We start from the raw sequence: 22,290 nt of genomic DNA on the forward strand, positions 1-22,290 counted from the left end.
ATTTTTCTTTTAGAATAATTTATTCATTTATCCATTTACTCAACAGTGTATGGTGAATCAGGTAGTATGCTGGGGGCTCAGATGGAAATATGTTTTTGTCTTTCCTGTTTCAAAGAGATCTTTTTCTTTTTTTTAAACGTAGAATTATTTTGTATTTGAGTCTCTTAATTTTCGCATCTATGTTTATTTCAAAACTTTTGGGAAGAAAAAGGCAGCGTGGAATACTAGAAAGGCTTTGGAACCTGAGTGATCAGAGTTTGAATTCTATTTGTGTCACTGATTAGCAGTGTGATCTTCAGCAATTTATTTTACCTTTCTGAACCTGTGTCTTCCCCCCCGCCCCGGAAAATGGGAATAATAATACTTATTCTGAATGATGATGAGAATGAGAGATAATGTAGGACAAGTGCTTAGCATGTTCTTTGGCTTAGACAGCTTTTAATGAAATGGTCCCTGCTAGGATCATTATTATCACACAAAGTTTGTCCTCAATACTAAGTCATTTTGTTGCCCAGAAGCACTTTAAAAAATGGGGTACACTCAGAAAAGAATGAAGGGATTTTTTTTTTCTTAAAACATCATATTCTTGAAATTGGGACAGGTTTTCAGAATTTACATAAAACAATTACTTCCATGTTAGTGTGTCCTCTTAGGTACTGTGACTTACTAGTTGAGTCACATACTGCTTATCAGCATCAGATAAGGGTTTGTAACATTTACCATAGGGAATTTTATGACAAATAGGTAATAGTTTGGATGCTACCTCTGAGTAGCTGTGAGTAGAAAAACAGGTTATTTACCATAACATTCAGGGGTGTTGGAGGAATTAAAGTCAGGACTGCAAGCAAATGCCCAGGAATCCCCCGGAATCTGGAATAAGAGCTGGCGGAACTCTTGTCATTCGTCTTTGCTTCTCTTCATGCATGTGCTTTGCTGTTCTCTTTCTGTCTTTTTCAAATGATTTTCTCCTTTGCTCTTAGCCTCATGGTGGAATGTTTGCCCCAATACCTACTGAATGTCTATGCTGCAACTTATAGCCATCTGCAAAGACTAATTCTGAGAGCAGTTTTAAAGGATTTGTTGTACAGCTTTGGTCAGTTTTCCACGCCGCTTCTCGTAACTGAGGCTCCTCCATGGACACTTGACCTGAGAATCAAGGAAGGATTTTCAGAGAAGGAAGGGAGGTGGCATGGTAGATATCTCACAAAGAATGTGCCACAAGTGAAAGCCCTGAACTCTACAGCATTAAAGAAAGTCAAGGCATTGTTATCATTAGATGGTGTAGCGCTTTGTGAAATGTCCCTGAACGTAGCATGTACTCAGTAGAGACGTGTCTATTGTCTAGAAGTACAACAGATGAATTATATGGCCTTGATTTTTGTCAGAGGCAGTAGTATAGCTGTTATTAAATCTTTTTCACCTACTGTAATGAATATAAAGGGTTTTTTTTTGCAATTTGTCTTACATATCCAAAATTATTTTAATCACACTGAGTGCCTGAGATGGCCTTGTGGTGGATAGAATTCATGGCTTTCTTTCTTACTTATTTTTGTTAAATATTGCTAATGATATTTTGGCAGTAAGTCAGATGTATAATCAATTTTTTCAAATGCAGTATAGAAATAAATATTCAAGTAGTTGAAATTGTGAATCGTCAGTTCTGTCATAATTGAATTTCTGAACTCTCAGCTCTAATGTATTAGAGCATCTTTTAACTTGTCTCAGACATTCTGAATGGAGTGCTCACTAATACAAATTGTTTTGGTTTGTTTTCTTTATACTATTTGAGTATCATAATAACTATATACTCCTCTATAGATATTTAATAGTTCTAGTTCCTTGTTCATTTTTACTACAAATTAGAATAATCAAAGTTGTAATTTGCCTGAAGTTTCAGCTCTCAGCACCCTGTTTCTGGACTTCTGATTTAGCCTTGGGAGGAAGTCAGTTATGAATGAATGATACCTTTGTTTAGTGATCCTGTTATATAGTAGAAATCAATGCTCCTTTTAAGTAGTAGAAATTGGTGTTAACAATTTTTTTAGTCTCCCATTTTCAATTCTAATAGGCCTGTCTGTATCAACCCAACTTATCACACTTTTTTTTTTAAGATTTCTTCCTTAAAAAAAAAAAAACTTTATTGAGATATAATTCATATACCAAACAATTCACTCATTTGAAGTATATAATTCAGTGGTTTTGGTATATTATCATACTAATTCTTAACATGTGTTAAATGATAAAATTTGCCATTTTAACCATTTTTAAGCGTACAGTTCATTGGCTTTAATGGCACTCACAGTGTCATACACCCATCACCACTATATTTATGTCCCAAAGTTTTTAAATTTATTTTATTTTATTTTATTTTTAAAGAATTTATTTATTTGACAGAGAGAGACAGCGAGAGAGGGAACACAAGCAGGGGGAGTGGGAGAGGGAGAAGCAGACTTCCCACTGAGCAGGGAGCCTGATGCAGGCCTCGATCTCAGGACCCTGGGATCATGACCTGAGCTGAAGGCAGACACTTAACAACTGAGCCACCCAGGCACCCCACTTTTTTTTTTTTTAAAGATTTTATTTATCGCTTCTCGGCCTTTTGGCTAAGATCAAGTGTAGTATCTGTTCTTAACAGTTTTAATAAAGATTTTATTTATTTATTTGACAGAGAGACACAGCAAGAGAGGGAGCACGAGCAGGGGGAGGGGCAGAGGGAGAGAGAGAAGCAGGCTTCCCACCGAACGGGGAGCCCAGTGCGGGACTTGATCCCAGGACGCTGGGATCATGACCTGAGCCGAAGGCAGACGCTTAACAACTGAGCCACCCAGGCGCCCCTATGTCCCAAACTTTTTCATCACCCCAAAGAGAAATTCTGTAAGGATTGACCAGTAACTCCCTGTGTTCTCCCCTCCTCCAGCCCCTGGTAACCTCTGATCTACTTTCTGTCTCTCTGAATTTGCCTGTTCTAGATATTTCCTATAAGTTCAAGCAAACAGTATTTGTCTTTTTAATGTCTGGCTTGTTTCACTTAGCATAATGTGCTCAAGATTCATCCATGTTCAACTTCTTGCGGAACCTCCATACTGTTTTCCAGCGTGGCTGTACCAGTTTGCATTCCCACCCACAGTGCACAAGGGTTCTCCTTTCTCCACCTCCTCACCGATACCAGTTATTTCCCACATTGTTAATTTTAGCCACTCTGACAGGTGTGAGGTGGTATCTCATTGTAGTTTTGATTTCTATTTCCCTGATGATGAGTGGTTGAGCATCTTTTCATGTGTCTATTGGCCATCTGTATATCTTCTCTGGAAGAGTGTCTATTCATCTCTTCTGCCCATTTTTTAACTGGATTATTGAGTATTGAGTTTGATAAGTTCTTTATAGATTTCGGATACTAACCCTTTATCTGATGTCTTTTGCAAATATCTTCTCCCATTCCGTAGACTGCCTTTTAGTTTTGTTGATTGTTTCCTTTGCTGTGTAGAAGCTTTTTAACTTGATAAAGTCCCAGTAGTTCATTTTTGCTTCTTTCCCTTGCTTCCGATGATGTGTCTAGTGAGAATTTGCTATGGCTGAAATCAAAGAAGTTTCTCTGTGTGTTCTTCCCTAGGATTTTGATGGCTTCCTGTTTCACATTTAGGTCTTTCATCCATTTTGAATTTATTTTTGTGTGTGGTGTAAGAAAGTGGTCCAGTTTCATTCTTTTGCATGTAGCTGTCCAGTTTTCCCAACACCATTTACTGAAGAGACTGTCTTTTTTCCATTGGATATTCTTTCTTGCTCTGTCAAAGATTAGCTGACCATATAGCTGAGGGTCCTCTTCTGGTTCTCTATTCTTTCCATTGAGCTATGTGTTTGTTCTTATGCCAGTACCATACTGTCTTGATGACTACAGCTTTGTAATACACCTTGAAATCTGGAATTGTGATGCCTCCAGTTTTGTTTTTCTTTTTCAGAATTGCTTTGGTTATTTGGGGTCTTTTGTGGTTCCATACAAATTTTAGGATTGTTTGTTCTAGCTCTGTGAAAAAATGCTGGTGTTATTTTGATAGGGATTGCACTAAATGTGTAGATTACTTTCAGTAGTAGAGGCATTTTAAATTTTAACAATGCTTGTTCTTCCAATTCATAAGCATGGAATGCTTTTCCATTTCTTTGTGTCCTCTTCAACTTCTCTTTCATAAGTGTTCTGTAGTTGATTTCAGAGTACAGATATTTTACCTCTTTAGTAAGGGTTTATTCCTAAGTATCTTACTGGTTTTGGTGCAATTGTAATTGGGATTGATTCCTTGATTTTCTGCTGCTTCATTATTGGTGTATAGAAATGCAACAGATTTCTGCACATTGATTTTATATTTTGCAACTTTGCTGAATTCATGTATTAGTCCTAGCAGTTTTTTTGGTGGTGTTTTGGGTTTTCTATGTAGAGTATCATGTCATCTGAAATAGTGAAAGTTTGACTTTTTCCTTGCCAGTTTGGTTGTTGCTGAGACTCTGACTTCCAGTACTGTGTTAAATAGTAATGGTGAGAGTGGACGTCCTTGTCTTGTTCCTGACCGTAAGGGAAAGGCTCTCGGTTTTTCCCCATTGAGGATGATATTAGCTGTGGGTCTTTGTATATGGCCTTTATGATGTTGAGGTATGTTCTATCTATCCCTACGTTGTTGAGGGTTTTTATTAAGAAAGGCTGCTGTATTTTGTCAAATATGTTATCTGCCTCTATTGAGAGAATCATAATGATCCTATCCTTTATTTTAATTAATGTGGTATATCATGTTGATTGATTTGTGAATATTGAACCACCCCTGCAGCCCAGGAATAAATCCCACTCGATCGTGGTGAATAATTCTTTTAATGTACTGTTGAATTCAACTTGCTAGTATCTTGCTGAGAATTTTGGGCATCCATGTTCATCAGGGATATTGGCCTGTAAATTCTCCTTTTTGATGGGGTCTTTGGTTTTAGAATCAAGGTAATGCTGACTTTCTAGAATGAGTTTGAAAGTTTTCTTCCATTTCTCTTTTTTTGGAACAGTTTAAGAAGAATAGATATTAACTCTTCTTTAAATGTCTGGTAGAATTCCACCAGGAAGCCATCTGGCCCTGGATGTTTGTTTTTTGGGAGATTTTTGACTACTGATTCAATTTCTTTGCTGGTTTTGGATCTGTTCAAATTTTCTGTTTCTTCCTGTTTCAGTTTTGGTAGTTTGTGGGTTTCTAGGAATTTGTCCATTTCTTCCAGGTTGCCCAGTTGGTTAGCTTATAATTTTTCATAGTATTCTCTCATAATTGTTTGTATTTCTGTGGGGCTGGTTGTGATCTCTCCTCTTTGATTCATGATTTTATCTATTTGGGCTTTTTCTCTTTTTTGATAAGTCTGGCTAGGGGTTTATCAATTTTATTAATTCTTTCGAGGAACCAGCTCTTAGTTTTATTCGTCCGTTCTTTTATCTTTGTTTCTATATCATTTATTTATGTTCTAATCTTTATTAATAATTTCCCTTTTTCTGCCTTTAGGCTTTATTTGCTGTTCCTTTTCTGCTCTTTTAGGTGTAAGGTTACATTGTGTATTTGAGACTTTTCTTGCAATATACTTCCCTCTTAGGACTGCCTTTGCTGCATCCCAAAGGTTTTGGACTGTCATGTTTTCGTTTTCATTCACTTCCATGTATTTTTTAAATTTCTTCTTTGATTTCCTGGTTAACCCATTCATTCTTTAGTAGCATGTTCTTTAACCTCCATGTATTTGTGGTTTTTTCCAAATTTTTTCTTGTGGTTGACTTCAAGCTTCATACCATTGTGGTCTGAAAATATGCATGGTATGATGTCAATCTTTTTGTACTTGCTGAAGCCTGATTTGTGACCTAGCATGTGATCTATTCTGGAGAATGTCCCATGTACACTTGAAAAGAATGTGTATTTGTGTATTCTGCTTTAGGATGAAATGTTCTGAATATATCTGTTAAGCCCATCCAGTCCAGTATGTGTCATTCAAGGCCATTGTTTCCTTGTTGATTTTCTGCTTAGATGATCTGTCCATTGGTGTCAGTGGGGTGTTAAAGTCCCTACTATTATTGTATTTTTATCAATGAGTTTCTTTATGTTTATTATTAATTTATATATTTGGGTGCTCCCAAGTTGGGGGCATAAATATTTACAATTGTTAGATCTTCTTGATGGATAAAACCCTTTATTATGATACAGTACCCCCTATAGTACCCTTCTTCATCTCTTGTCTTTGTTAAAATCTAGTTTGTCTGTGGGCACCTGGGTGGCTCAGTTGGTTAAGCAACTGCCTTCAGCTCAGGTCATGGTCCTGGAGTCCCAGGATCGAGTCCCACGTCGGGCTCCCTGCTCAGCGGGGAGTCTGCTTCTCCCTCTGACCCTACCCCCCTCATGCTCGCTCGCTCTCTCTCATTCTCTCTCTCTCTCTCAAATAAATAAATAAAAATCTTTTTTAAAAAAATGTAGTTTGTCTGATATAATTATGGCCACTCCAGCTTTCTTTTGATGTCCATTAGCAATGATAGATGGTTCCCATCCCCTCACTTTCAGTCTGCAGGTGTCTTTAGGTCTAAAATGGGTCTCTTGTAGGCAGCATGTAGATGGATCTTGTTTTATTATCCATTCTGATACCCTATGTCTTTTGATTGGAGCATTTAGTCCATTTACATTCATTATTGAAAGATACGAATTTAGTGCCTTTGTGTTACCTGTAGAGTTGATGTTTCTGGTGATGTTCTCTGGTCCTTTCTAGTCTTTGTTGCTTTGGGTCTTTTTTTTCTCCATTCAGAGTCCCCCCTTAAAATTTCTCGCAGGCCTGGTTTTAAGTGATCACAAACTTCTTTTTTTTTTTTTTTAAAGATTTTATTTATTTATTCGATAGACAGCACAAGCAGGCAGAGTGGCAGGCAGAGGGAGAGGGAGAAGCAGGCTCTCCGCTGAGCAGGGAGCCAGACGTGGGGCTCGATCCCAGGACCCTGGGATCATGACCTGAGCCGAAGGCAGCCGCTTAACCGACTGAGCCACCCAGGCGCCCCAGTGATCACAAACTTCTTTAGTTTTTGTTTATTTGGGAAACTATCTGTCTATTCTGAATGACAGCCTTGCTGGATAAAGAATTCTTGGCTGCATATTTTTCCCATTCAGCACGTTGAATATTTTCTTCCACTCCTTTCTGGCCTGCGAAGTTTCCGTGGATAAATCTGCAAACCTGATCTGTCTTCCCTTGTAGGTTAAGGACTTCCCCCCCACCTTGCTGCTTTCGGGATTCTTTCCTTATCTGTATATTTTGTGAATTTGACTATGATATGCCTTGGCGATGGTTGGCTTTTGTTGAACTTATTGGGAATTCTCTGTGCTTCTTGCATTTTGAAATCTGTGTCCCTCCCCAGATTAGGGAAGTTTTCAGCTATAATTAGTTTGAATAAACCTTCTGCCCCTTTTTCTCTCTCTTCATCTTCTGGGATTCCTGTGATATGAATGTTACTGTGTTTTAATAGATCGTTGAGTTCCCTAAGTCTACCTTCGTGGTCCATTATCTTTCTTTCTGTATTCTTTTCAACTTCATCATTTTCCATAATTTTATCTTCTGTATCACTGATTCACTCCTCTGCTTTGTCCATCCTTGTTTTTATGGCCTACATTTGGGACTGCATCTTGGCTGTAGCATTTTTAATTTTGTCCCGACTAGATTTTAGTTTTTTTACTTCTGCAGTAAGAGATTCTCTCTTGTTTTCTATACTTTTTTTGAGCTCAGCTAGTATTCTTATAATTGTTGTTTTAAATTCTAGTTGAGACATCTTTCTTGTATCTATATTGATTAAGTTTTTGCCCATAGTTCTACTTCCTGTTCTTTGTTTTGTGTAAATTTCTCCTGTTCTTTGTTTTGTGTAAATTTTGTGTAAATTTCTTGTCATTTTGTCCCTAAAAGAAAAGAAGAAAGAAAATAAAAACAAAAGCAAAAAAATCCAAAAGAGAAAGAAAAAAAAAAAACCCAAAACAAAACAAAAAAATCTAGATCCTGGGTGTGTTTTGGTCTGCTTGTTAAAAGAATCTAAATCCCAAAATAAAAAAAAAGAGAAAGGAAAAGAAACAAAAATAAAAAAATAAAGTATATATATATATATATATATATATGTTAAAAAATAATAAAAATGAATTAAAAAATAATAAATGAAAAAAAAAATAAAAGTAAAAAGGAAGGTAGATCCCACTTCCCCTAGAGCTGAAACTTTACAGCCCTCTATGATCAGTAAACTATGTGTGGTCTTCTGGGGGAGGGGCCTCCTGAGCTGATTCTCAGGCTGACTTTTTCAGTCAAAATGGGCCTCCAGGGTGCAGGGAGGTGGGGCTTGGTGTAAGCGGCTCTGGGGTCCACTAGGTGGCGCTATTTTGCTCTCCGAAGTCTTTCAGACCTCATGGGGGTGGGATGAATATGGCATGCGCATCTCTCTAGTTCTGGGGTTGAAAATTTGCACCCCGACTCTTCAGTGAGCCCTCAGGGACGAGCAGTCAGTCACTCCTCTTGTGTCCCTAGTTTCCATCTGAACCTTGTATTCACCCTGCCTGTGTCTGAACTTTTTTTTATCTCAGGCGTGTGACTGAGTTTCAAAACTCCAAATTTTAGGAACTCCTGCGGCGTCAACCTGTGCTGTTCCTCCAGGAAGGGTCTCACTGAGCTCTTCCCATTTCCGTGGGGCCCCAGGAAAAGGGGTTGCAGGACTTTGCAGCAACAGAGCTAATGGCAAAACAAAGCAGTGGGCTGGCACCAAGACCTGCTGCTCCCAGCCAACTTCCCTGCTTCTGTGCCTGGGAATAGTACAGCATGTTGGTAACACCCGTTCTTCTTGTGATCCAGGGGATCCTCAGACCATGCTGTCACTCCTGGGGCTCCGTCGGGCTTTGCCACCTGAGAACCTTTAAGCCAGGCATGTCCTCCACCGTAGCCAACTTCTAAAGTTCAGATTTTGGGTTCCCTGGCTTGTAGTACTTTGCGGTAGCCTTAGTAAGCAGGCTTCCTCCCCACTGCCATATCACAGCTATATCGCCCCCAACTTTCCACACTTCCTACCTTCCAAAAAGTGGTCACTTTTCTACTTGTAGACTTTCAGTTTTTGTTCTCTCAGATCTCCGATTGATTTCTTGGGTGTTCAGAATGATTTGCTAACTATCTAGCTGTGTTCAAGGGATGAGACAAGCTTGGGGTCCCCCTACTCCTCTGCCATCTTAACTCCTCCACCGAGAAGCTCTTGAGTAATGCTTCTTAGTGATATGTGCATAGAAAATGGTTTTGAATTAAGTAATCGTCAATAAGACTGTTTTACTTGAGGGATGAAGTTTCTTGCATCATGTATGTCATAGATTGAAGGGCCTGTGATCAACCAGTCATATATTCTTTTCAGGAACATGTCTTCAAAGAACCTTTTTTTCTTTAAGTATTTATTTTAGAGAGAGAGAGAGCATGAGTGGAAGGGGCAGAGGGAGAGGGAAAGAGAATCTCAAGGAGACTCCTCACTGAGCATGGAACCCAACGAGGGGCTTGACATGATCCTGAGATCGTGTGAACTAAAGTGAAATTAAGAGTCCAATGCTTAACCAACTGTGCCACCCATGCGCCCCTCAAAGAACTTTTTTTTTTTTTTTTTTTGGTGAATAATGACTAGTAATGATTTAGTTTGCTCCTAAAGTTGTTCACAGTTCATTTTTTTCATGACCAATTGTTTTCATCTAAGTCGATCACTGAAATTAAAATAAAGGTATATCATCACATTTAGTTAAAAACATCATAGTTTTTCAGATTTGAAAGAACATTAAGTTGTGAAAAATTTTGGCCAAATAACTCAGTTTTTGAGCTAACCATTTTCATTACATGAATATTGATTCATTCACATTATACAGATTTTAAAATTTTTTATTAAAAGTTTTTCCTGTGAATATATATAAAAGAGTGTATAAAACTTTTCTGTACAATTCAAAAGATGATAATAAAATGAACATCTCTCTGTCCGTTGATCTAGCTTAAGAAATGGGATATGAACAGGATCTTAGAAACACCCGTGTGTCAATGTGTTTCTCTTTTTTCTCCGGAATAAATCACCACCATGATAGATTTATCACTTTTGTAAGTTCCTATAGAATATTACCTATTTTTGCCTGTTTTTGAATGTTATGTAAAGGAAATCATACTGTATGTTTCTGTGACTTCTTTCCTAAGTAGTATGTTTTTGAGATTTATCCACATTGCTTATGTTAACCTTAAAAATAGTTATTTTACCCGCAAAAATGGGTTTATTCAGGAATAACAGAGAATTGCAGTTTGGGGTATGCAAATTATGGCAAAACCATAGGCAAATCCAACAAACAAAGGAGAGGAACGATATTTTATGGGTTTAAGTTGAGAATTGTTTTGAACAAAAGTCTTGTTTGGAGCAAAACAGGAGTTCAGGGTGATACTGGTTTCTCACTGGCTGAGCTGCAGGGGTGGTCATTTCTTGTAGGAGATGCAGTGCTCATCTTTTCCTGTTGGGGCCTATAATTCATGATTCTTGAGTTTTTCTTTTGGGGTCTGTAATTTGTAGTTCTTCCTGTAATTGACATTGAGTGGTACAGTTCCCCCTTCTAGCCTCCTCTTTGTCTCCCCCCCCCCACTTTTTTGGTCACTTTATTTTTTTATTTAAAATCAACTTAATTAACATATGGTGTATTATTATTTTCACAGGTAGAATTTAGTGATTCATCAGTTGCATTTAACACCCAGAGCTCATTACATCATGTGCCCTCCTTAATGCCCATCACCCAGTTACCCCATCCTCCCACCCACCTCCCCTTCGCCAGTCCTTAGTTTGTTTCCTGTAGTTAAGAGTCTCCTATGGTTTGTCTCCCTTTCTGATTTCATCTTATTTTATTTTTCCTTCCTTTCCCTTATGTTCATCTGTTTTGTTTCTTAAATTCCACATATGAGCATAATCATATGATATTTATCTTTCTCTGGCTGACTTATTTTGCTTAGCATAATACGCTCTAGTTCTATTTATGTTGTTGTGAATGGCAAGATTTCATTTTTTTTGATGGCTGAGTAATACTCCATTTTCATATGTACCACATCTTTATCCATTCATCCATCGATGGACATCTGGGCTCTTTCCATATTTTGGCTGTTGTTGACATTGCTGCTATAAACATTGGGGTGCATGTGCCCCTTTCAATCACTCTTGTTTGTATCCTTTGGATAAATACCTAGTAGTGCAATTGCTGGGTCATAGGGTAGCTCTGTTTTTAACTTTGTGAGGAACCTCCATACTGTTTTCCAGAGTGACTGCACCAGCTTGCATTCCCACCAACAGTGTAAGAAGGTTCCCCTTTCTCTGTATCCTCACCAACATCTGTTCTTTCCTGACACGTTAATTTTTTGCCTTTCTGACTAGTGTGACCAGCCTCCCCTTCTGCATCCAGAATTCACTTTAGTGAGGTTTCCCTTTATTAATTTTCACTTAAAATACATATGGTTCATTTATTTTCACTTCCTTATATTACTTGATTCTATGAATGAACCACAGTTTATCTTCTTGTAGATGGACATTTGTTTACAGGTTTTTATTATTATGGGTAGTGCTGAATAATACTGTCTTCCAGTTCCCATATGCAAGAGTTTCTCTAGGCGCTGTTATATGTCGAAGATGGAATCTCTGGATAGCAGGGTATGCATATATTCTACTGAAATAACTAAATGGGGAACTTAAATACAGTGGTTGTATTCATTTACATTCCCAGTAGCAGTGGACAAGATATTATTCCTCCCAACACTTGGTTTTTATTGACTTCTTATTTTTGCCAATCAGGTGTATGTGAAATTGTAGGTCATTGTGGTTTTAGGTGCAGTTGTTCAGATACTATTGAGTTGGCTCTCTTTTGATGTTTATGGGCCATTGTGTTTTCTTCTCTATGAAGTACACAATTTTTCAATTGGTTTATTTCTTTTACTTATTTTTTCCTTTTAAAATCTTTAGTGAAATTCTAGTTGGTTGACATATGGTGCAGTATTGGTTTTAAAGTAGAATTCAGTGATTCATCAATTACAACACTCAAGTGCTCATCATAACAAGTGATTTGTTTCTTTTAAATGGATTGGTAGGAGATCGGTATGTATTCTGGATACAAATCCATTTTCAGTTATATGTGTCACAGTTAAATACTCCTCTTTAGTGTCTTGCTTTTATGGTGCCTTTTTATGAAAAAAAATTTTTTTAAAGATTTATTTATTTTGAGAGAGAGAGAGAGCACATGTGTGAGTGAGCATGGATGGGAAAGGGCAGAGGGAGAGAGTCTTAAGCAGACTGCGCTGAGCTTGGAGCCTGACGTGGGGCTCCATCTCACAACCCTGAGATCACCCCCTGAGCCGAAAGCAAGAGTTGGATGCTTACCTAACTGCACCACCCAGGTGCCCAGATGAAAAAATTCTTAATTGTCAAATTTATTAATTTTTTAAATAAACTATACTTTATCTTCATTAAAAAATTTGTCTCCAACCCAAGTCATAGTGTCCTGTATATTGTCTTATAAACAACCTGGAATGATTTTGTATATTGTGTGAAATACTATTCCAATTGTGTTCTTTTCCTGAATATGACCATTGTCCCAATGTCATATGTTAAATAGTCCATTCTTTTCCCACCATTGTACTATGCCAGTACTATTATAAATTATATCCATATGTGTATGAGTTGCCTCTGGGCTCTCTGTTTGGCCGATTTGTCCATCTTCTTGCCAACACATACTATTTTAATTACCATATTTTATTATAAGTCTTGGTTTGTTAATAGTCAGGTCGTTCTCCTTTTTCTATCATGTTTTTTGTCTTTGTTTTTGTCAAAAGTATCTTGATTATTCTTGGTCCTTTGTTGATCCTTGTAAGTTTTAGAATTAGTTTGTCAAGTTCGTGAAAACCCTGGGTGGGATTTTGATTGTAATTACATTAAATTGCAGATATATTTGAGGGAGAATTGACCTTTTAATGATACTGTGCCTTCCTATCCAAGTACTTTTTATTTGGGTCTTTAACATCTTTCAGAAAACATTTGTAGTATATTAAGCCAGATACATCTTTTGGTAGATTTATTGATAGGTCCTTTTAAAAGTGCCATCATAAATATCTTTCTGGATAATTTTCCAAAAATGTTTTCCGTGTATAGGAGTAAAATTGACTTTTGCATAATATTTCTGTCCAGCAACTCACTTGATTCAATCATTGCAGTCATGATGCATATTGATTTTTTTGTGTGTTTTATTTTCTCCCTGTGCTGTACTTTTCATCTCCGTGACTTATTTATTTTGTAACTGGAAGTTTGTGCCTCTTAATCTCCTTTACCTATTTTGCCCATCCTCTCACCCACCTCCCCTCTGGCAACTACCAGTTGGTTCTCTGTAATTAAGAGTTTGTTTTTGTTGTTGTTGTTTGTTTGGGGTTATTTATTTGAAATAATTTATTTGCATTCAGAACAGAGAACTCACTTAAAAATATTATGGATCGGGGCGCCTGGGTGGCTCAGTCATTAAGCGTCTGCTCAGGTCATGATCTCAGGGTCCTGGGATCGAGCCCTACATTGGGCTCCCTGCTCAGCAGGGGGTCTGCTTCTCCCTCTCCCTCTGCTCCTCCCCCTGCTTGTGTTCCCTTTCTCCTGTGTCTCTCTCTGTCAAATAAATGAATAAAAAAATCTTTAAAAAAATATTATGGATCTATACATTATTTCAATCTGAAGCATATTTTTATGGAAGATGAATTTTAATACATAATTTAAAACAAATTAAAAAAAATTTTTAGTGTAGTTGACATAAATGTTACATTAGTTTCATGTGTACAACTTACTGATTCAACTTCTCTTTATGTTATGCCGGGGTCACCACAGGTGTAGCTGTCATCTGTCGCCGTAGAACACTATTAAAATATCATTGACTGTATTTGCTATTCCATGTCTTTTATTCCCATAACTTATTGATTCCATAACTGTAAGTCTGTATCTCCTTCCACTCCCCTTCACCCATCTTCACCACCTCCCAACCCCCTTCCCCACTGGTAGTGATCAGTTTAGTTTGTTCTCTGTATTTACAGGTCAGATTCTGCTTTTTGTTTGTTTATTCATTTCTTTTCTTTTTTAGATTCCATGTACAAGTGAAATAATTTTGTATTTGTCTTTCTCTATTTCTTTTTTGTTATAATTTTTTTTAATTTGATTATGTTAATCACCATACATTACATCATTAATTTTTGATGTAGTGTTCCATGATTCATTGTTTGTGCATAACACCCCGTGCTCCATTCAATACATGCCGTCTTTAATACCCATCACCAGGCTAACCCATCTCCCCACCTCCCTCCCCTCTAGAGCCCTCGGTTTGTTTCTCAGAGTCCATAGTCTCTCATGCCTCATCTCCCGCTCCGATTTCCCCCCCTTCATTTTACCCTTCCTACTATCTTCTTTTTTTAACATATAAAGTATTATTTGTTTCAGAGGTACAGGTCTGTCATTCAGCAGTCCTACACAATTCACAGCGCTCACCATAGCACATACCCTCCCCAATGTCTATCACCCAGCCACCCCATCCCTCCCACCCCCCACCACTCCAGCGACCCTCAGTTTGTTTCCTGAGATTAAGAATTCTTCATATCCGTGAGGTCATATGATACATGTCTTTCTCTGATTGACTTATTTTGCTCAGCATAATACCCTCCAGTTCCATCCACGTCATTGGAAATGGCAAGATTTCATTCCTTTTGATGGCTGCATAATATTCCATTGTATATACATACCACTTCTTCTTTTCCATTCATCTGTCGATGGACATCTTGGCTCTTTCTGCAGTTTGGCTGTTGTGGACATTGCTGCTATAAACATCGGGGTGCACGTACCCCTTTGGATCCCTACATTTGTATCTTTGGGGTAAATACCCAGTAGTGCAATTGCTGGGTCCTATGGTAGCTCTATTTTCAACTTTTTGAGGAACCTCCATACTGTTTTCCAGAGTGGCTGCACCAGCTCGCATTCCCACCAACAGTGTAAGAGGGTTCCCCTTTCTCTGCATCTCTGCCAACATCTTTCATTTCCTGACTTGTTAATTTTAGCCATTCTGACTGGTGTGAGGTGGTCTCTCATTAAGATTTTGATTTGGATTTCCCTGATGCTGAGCGATGTTGAGCACTTTTTCATGTGTTTGTTGCCCATTTGGATGTCTTCTTTGGAAAAATGTCTGTTCATGTCTGACTGACTTATTTCGCCCTGCATAGTATCCTCTAGGTTCATTCATGTTGTTACAAATGTCAAGATTTCATTCTTTTTATGTCTGTGTAATATTCCAACACACATATTTATACACACACACACATCACATCTTTATTCATTCATCTGTCAGTGGACACTTGGGTTGCTTTAATGTCTTAGCTATTGTAAATAATGCTGCAATAAACATAGGGATGCATATATCTTTTTGAATTAGTATTTTTATGTTCTGTGGATAAATAGTAATGGAATTACTAGATCGTATGGTATTTCTATTTTTAATTGTTTGAGGAACCTACATATTTTCCACAGTTGTGCTAATTTGCACTCCCACCAACAGTGCACAAGGGTTCCTTTTCTCTACATCTTTGCCAATACTTGTTACTTGACTTTTTGATAGTAGCCATTCTGACAGGTGTGAAGTGATATCTCATTGTAGGTTTGATTTGCTTGTGGGATTTTCTTTTCTTTTTTTTTTTTTTTAAGATTTTTTATTTATTTGACAGAGAGAGGCACAGCGAGAGAGGGAACGCAAGCGGGGGCGGGGGAATGGGAGAGGGAGAAACAGGCTTCCCGCTGAGCAGGGAGCCCGATGCTGGGCTCGATCCCAGGATCCCGGGATCATGACCTGAGCCGAAGGCAGACACTTAACGACTGAGCCACCCAGGCACGTCCCCCACCCCGTTTTTTTAATTGCTTGTGGGATTTTCTATGTAGATAATTAAATCATCTGTGCATAGTAACAGTTTTCTTTCTTCTTTTTCAATCCTTATGTCTGTTATTTCTTTTCCTACTGCACTGACTTGTATCATTATTAAAATGTTAAGTAGAAGTGATAATAACGATTATTTTAATAGAAGACATTCTTATTTGCCTCTTGATTTTAAGGAAAATGTTTTTAACATTTTTCTTTTAAGTGTTATGTTTGCTATTCTGCTGCTGCCGTTCTGGCTATCAGTTATCAGGCCATGGAAGTTTCCTTTTGTTTCTCATTTGTTAAAAGTGTAGTTTTTAAAAATAGCATGAATGGTTGTATAATTTTATTGAACAGTGTTTGTATATAGACATATTTATTGATATATTGATATTTTTTAATGTTTATGTGATGAATCATGTTAATCAATTTTCTAATATTAAAACAACCTTGCATTCTTGGGATAGACTCAACTTGGTCATATTGTTTTATTTATAAATTGCTTGATTAGTTTGACAATTAGATGAGACTTTTTGTATCTGTATTCATGAACAACATCTGTATTTTTGGTATGAGATTAGGATGAAATGAGTTAGACAGCTTTCCCTCTTGGTTTATTCTTTGGAAAATTTTGTTTAATATGGGGATCACCTCTTTCTTAATGTTTTTAGTTGAACTTGCAGGTAAAGCTGTTCAGGATTGGTCTTTTTTTTTTGTAGAAGATTTTTATACTAGTGATTCAGCTTATTTATCAGATAGTTCATATTTTTAATTTTTAAAAAAAGTTACTCATTCTAGGAATTTGCTTACTTCTACATTTTCAAACTTATTGGCATAAGCTTTTTTTTTTTTGAAGATTTTAGACCTTTAATTATTTTTAAAAGATTTTATTTATTTATTTGACAGAGAGCGACAGTGAGAGTGGGAATACAAGCAGGGGGGAGTGGGAGAGGGAGAAGCAGGCTTCCTGATGAGCAGGGAGCCCGATGCGGGGCTCGATCCCAGGACCCTGGGATTGTGACCTGAGCTGAAGGCAGATGCTTAATGACTGAGCCACCCAGGCGTCCCTATTTGCATAAACTTTTAATGATATTCTCCTATCTAAATCCATTCAATCTCAGCAGCATCTGAAGTTTTGTCCAATTTCTCATTCCCACTATAGATTTTTGTTTTTTAATTTTTTTTAAATCTATTTGAGAGAGAGAGTGTGGGCAAGAGAGAGCACAAGCCAGGGGAGAAGCAGAGGGAGAGGGAGAAGCAGCCTCCCCGCTGAGCAAGGAGCCCGATGTGGGACTCGATCCCAGGACTCTGGGATCGTGACCTGAACAGGTGTTCAACCAGCTGAGCCACCCAGGCACTCTCTTGTTTTTTATCAGTTTTTTCAATGAACCATCCTTTGGCCTTGTTGAGCCTTTCTATTATATGCTTATTTTCAAATTAATTAATTTTATTTAGTTTGCTTTCTTTTTGTTTTCTTCTACTTTGAGTTTATTCTTTTGGTCTACTACTTCATTGTCTGTTTGACACCTTAATTTTTAAGCTGTCCTTTACCAATGTAAATATTGAGAGCTTTTTTTCCCCTCCTCAGTATATACTGGTTTAGGCTGTATTCTAGAACTTTTGATGTATAGTATTTTATTACTATTAGTTCTGAATATTTTCTACTTATTAATTTCTTCTTTAAAATAATTTTGGATATCAGAGCTAATGGTTTTTCTTGGTAACTTTTCTGTTATTGATTTCTAATTGCACTCTATTCATATGATTTTGTTTTTATGTTCCCAGTACTTTGAAATTTGTTGGAGGTAGTTTTATGTCTTGGCATGTTGTCAAAATTTGTAGAAGTTCTGTGTGTTTTATAATGATATTCTTCAACTCATAAGTGGAGCATTACATGCATGGTGCTTTTTTTTTTTTCCTGCTTGAGCTATCAATTACTGAGAGAGTTAATAGTAGAATCTGTGAAGGTAAGTTTGTTTCTTTTATGTCTGTCAGTTTGGCTTTACATATTTTGAGGTTATGTTATTCTAACATGTATATGTTAGAATATGTATGTATATCTATAATCTATACATGTTTAGAATCATTTTTATGTCCTGGTTAGTTTGACTTTTTTTTTTTTAGCTCTATGTATGATTCCTTTTACTCTTTATTCTACTAATGCCTTTCCCCCTAATATCTCTTTTGCCTATTATTAATATGTCTAACTTAGTTGTTTGGTGGGAGGGGAAGGGTTAATACTAGCCTCTACTTTTTCTGAAATTTTATATGAATTTGGGGAACAACCTACTGAAACAAAATCTCACAGAATTTTATGGAAGACAAGGACATCTAAATACTATGTATTTAGAAGAATGATTGTAAAATGTGCAAACTTCCAGCCATATTGGTAAGGAAAAACAATGAAAAAAGACCCAAATATACAGTATTAGTATTTAAAAAGGGATCAAACCTATCTATATTGTAGAGTTTTAAAAGAAAAGAATATTTCACTTTAATGCAAAATATAAATTTGTAAAAAAAATAGAATTAACAAAGTTATCACAGAGAGAAATAGAAAATATGAAAATGACAGTTATATGAAAGAAGTCAATCATTAAAAGTCCACTGAAAAGATATCTTCATTAGCATGTTTTATCAGATCTTAGAGTCTCTGCTTTCATCTTCTAAAAGTTTTGTAGTTTTGTTTATCACCTTGAGATCTTTAAACAACCTGGATTTTATTTAGAGAATGAAAGAGAGAAAGCTACTAAACATACTGAATGAGGTTGATTTATCATTGGTCCCAAACCAGATGAAGACAGTATAGAAAAAAGATAATTGTAGACAGTGTTGTTTATGAATTCAGATGTTAAATTTTAAAATAAATCAAATCAAAGCAATGTCATCTGTGTATTAAATACATTACAACCAAGTATGGTTTATACCAAGGTATATAAAGATGGTTCAACTTTTAAAATCTTTTTCAGTAATATACCAAATTAAAAGAATGAAATAGAAAACCAAATTCTCTTCACAGAGGTTGTAATTAACAGTAATATCAGCTGTGTATGAGAATATCTGTTATTTATACTTCACACACCTACAAACACTGGTGGTTTCACTTTTTTTTTTGGCCTATTTGATTAGTAAGTAATAGAATATTTCTAGTATGTTTATTTGCATTTCTCTGATTTCTTTTGAGTGCCATTTTCTGTTTATTAGCCATCTGTATTCACACTGAACTTTTTAAATGGAAAAGGAACACTTATTGCATAATTTGTTTACTTGAGTACAGGGACTGTTTATCTTTTGTATCTCTAGCATCTTATAAAATGGCTGGCATACAGTGGGTATTAGAAGATACTTTTTGAGTGAATTGAGTAAATGATTAGTAAAACTATGAGCCTCCTGAAGAAATTTGTGATTTAACTCATTTTTGAATGCCTAAAATAGAATAGTTTTGCAATGTCAAAGAAATGGGATTTTTACCAGCAGTCCAGGAAGTAAAGAATAGATAGGATTATTTTTTAAATTCCTGTTAATGGTCAGGGCTCCCATAAAGCTTGGAAAACTCACAAAATCTTTAGCCCTAATTACATACGACTTTATAGTACTCATTGTGGTGCTTTCGGGGTATATGCTACTGTGTGGAAAAATGGTTTTTTGCATACTGTCATCCTTTGTACCTTTTCTGAAAGATCATTTTAACAAGTGTTTGCTTCCCTGAATTGTATTTCATTTACTCTAGTTTTAAGAAATAGTCCTTTGAATCATTGAACACTAAATAAAAAACTAATGATGTACAATATGTTGGCTAATTGAATTTAAATTAAAAAAGTTTCTTTTCCTGTTTTGCAGTAGTGTTTCTGAGGTTTGAAAAAGCTATTTTTGACCTTTTAGATAAGTAGGATGTTACTCAAAAGAAGGTATACATGGAATTATCCTAGATTACAAATAACTGTAGTTGTCTGTGATGAAATGCTGTTGTTGGATTTAGGGTCGGTAATGAGACAAAGATATAGAGCATATACTTTATTTGGGTTCAGGTTATTTGAAAGTCTTGAGGTAGGAGGAATATAAAGTAAAATAGAAGATGTATTTAAAGAACTGCTAAATGTTATGTTGTAGGCCGCTGTGTGGTGTTTTTTAGCTATAGCTGGCAACTAGACCAGCTCTAGACGCATACTGGCTGGCTCCACATCTTCATTTTTAATTTATATATTTTATACCAACCCATCTTAACCATGTATTTCTGAAATGCTGATACAGAAGCTGGGAAAGGGAGGGACACTAGTCTCAGATTACTGCTAGATATATAGCAGTACTCATTCTGCTAGATAGATTACTTACTCTTCCTTGTGGTACCCTTATATCCCACCTACATCTTTGCAAATAGTTTATTTGTCAATAAACTTTCCTCCAATTATGATGATGTATTTCCTTTTGGAACCCTGTATACCATAGTCTCAACAAGTTTTCCAGTCTGGGTTGTTCAAAAACCAATGTGCCTTAGTCACCTTATCAAAGTGTTCACTTCATTTGGTGCCATTGTTTTCTGTGTTCTCTTTCTCCTAGGATGAGAGCCTCCATACCTTCATTTAAATATGATATTCCTTTGATCATATTCTCCTTTTGTGAATTCCAAATAGCCAATCTTTGTATCCTTTCCTTATTTTCTAAAACACCATCACAGAAGTCTCTACTAGACTGAGATATGCAATTTGGAATACCCTTCTTTTCTAAATTAGCTAGTCGGGCTAAATACCTTCAGAACAAATCAAGTTGTAAGGACTGGCTTGCCTAGTTCATTCTCCTAATGCTCAAATAAATATTACTCTTGCTCCATGGAAGGAAGGGGAAGAGAGCTGTGTCTGTATATAATGACCCTTTAGTCATATTGCTCCTTTTTGCGTGAGAATGAAAAGGGACATGAAGGGAGGAAAGGAAGATAGGTCTACATTTCTCTTAGAGGCAGCAGAACATACATTGATTTTATGATTTAAAAAAATGTCAGTTTATCCCCTATTATTAATACCTTGTATGGTATTCAAGGCCATTTACATTTTTCACTTTCTAGGTCCCATTTCTTTGTATTTCTTCTCAAAATTGTATAACAACAATGGAGTATTGACTGTTATCACCTCAACTGTCATTTTCTTGCCTCTCTTCATTTGCTTATATTGCTCCCTGTGCCTGGAATGTCTACACTGCAAACCCAGGCAAAGTAGCAAAATTCTACTTAGTCCTCAAGGTCCAGTTCCTGTGTTACTTTGTCTGTGAAGTATTAGTGTTCCATTCTCACCTATCTTGAAGCACTTTATATTTACCTCTATTAGAAGTTTCATCCCATTGTTACATTTTGTTTGTGTGTTTATGTCTGTCTGCCCTGAAGACTGAGAACTTTTTGAAGGAAGGTATCATATTTTACTCGTAATTGTTCAGACTCCAGTGATTGCCACCGTGCTTTATATAGTGTAGAGTCTTGCTAAAGGAGTGTTAAAAGGGTAAATAAATGAATGAGTGTGAAAGAAATCTGAATTTACTTGGTGGGAATTGCTGAAACTCCCTCTTCCATAAAATTTGCTTTTACTTCTCAGACATTTGTGTTAAAATATATGTCTAGCATTGAGTGTTAGAATATACACAGTGTTCAACACGAAAAGGAATTGGACTCCTTTGTACATTTCTGTTACTTTGCCTTATTTCATATGTTATTAGGTGTTTAAAAATATGTTTCTCACCAAAAACATAATTCACATGCGAGAAATAAAGGAAATTATTTTCTTATGGAAATTAAATGTATTTATTCTTAATATAGTTTGATGGGATTATGAAATAGTTTGACTTCATGCTTAATCATAATTTGCATTTTTATTAAGAACCGTTATGTATATATCTAATTTGCATCACAATTCATTAAGAAACTAATTGATGTTTTTCTTTTATTTCAGCCAAACCATTTACTTCTAAAGTAAAACAGATGCGCCTACATAGAGAAGACTTTGAGATATTGAAGGTGATAGGTCGAGGAGCTTTTGGAGAGGTAAGAGACAAAGTTTTTATAAAAGTTCTGCTAATTGTTTTGGAAGTAATTTTATACAGTTTGTGAGAGAATTTAACTGAAACATGATTTCCTTGCTGTCATAATTGATATGATCAATCAGAAAATATATATTAGTGTTTTGAATGAAATATTTCTACATGGAATTTTTTCCAAGAAGTTTTTCTTCGTCTGTCAGTGTAAGTTTGAGTATGCTTCTGGACTCTTCTGTTCCATGGGTTTATGTGTCTCTCCTTGTGCCAGTACCACACAGTCTTACATACTCTAGATTTAAGAAGTCTC

The 22,290-nt window shown here is 36.4% G+C and overlaps 1 protein-coding gene and 1 pseudogene across 8 annotated transcripts in view; both read left to right on the forward strand.

The window, feature by feature from the left end:
- CDC42BPA (CDC42 binding protein kinase alpha) overlaps positions 1 to 22,290 on the forward strand; it is a 350,869-nt gene that overhangs the window by 52,538 nt on the left and 276,041 nt on the right. For all 8 annotated transcript variants that reach the window (XM_027612777.2, XM_027612773.2, XM_027612774.2 and 5 more), the window contains exon 2: positions 21,899 to 21,990. In XM_027612777.2, the coding sequence (XP_027468578.1) occupies positions 21,899 to 21,990 (92 nt within the window). The remainder of the gene's footprint in view (positions 1 to 21,898; positions 21,991 to 22,290) is intronic.
- On the forward strand, positions 2,584 to 2,679 carry LOC113933803 (annotated as a pseudogene).

Source organism: Zalophus californianus, chromosome 10, assembly GCF_009762305.2.
Source record: "Zalophus californianus isolate mZalCal1 chromosome 10, mZalCal1.pri.v2, whole genome shotgun sequence".
NCBI classification, from domain to species: domain Eukaryota; kingdom Metazoa; phylum Chordata; class Mammalia; order Carnivora; family Otariidae; genus Zalophus; species Zalophus californianus.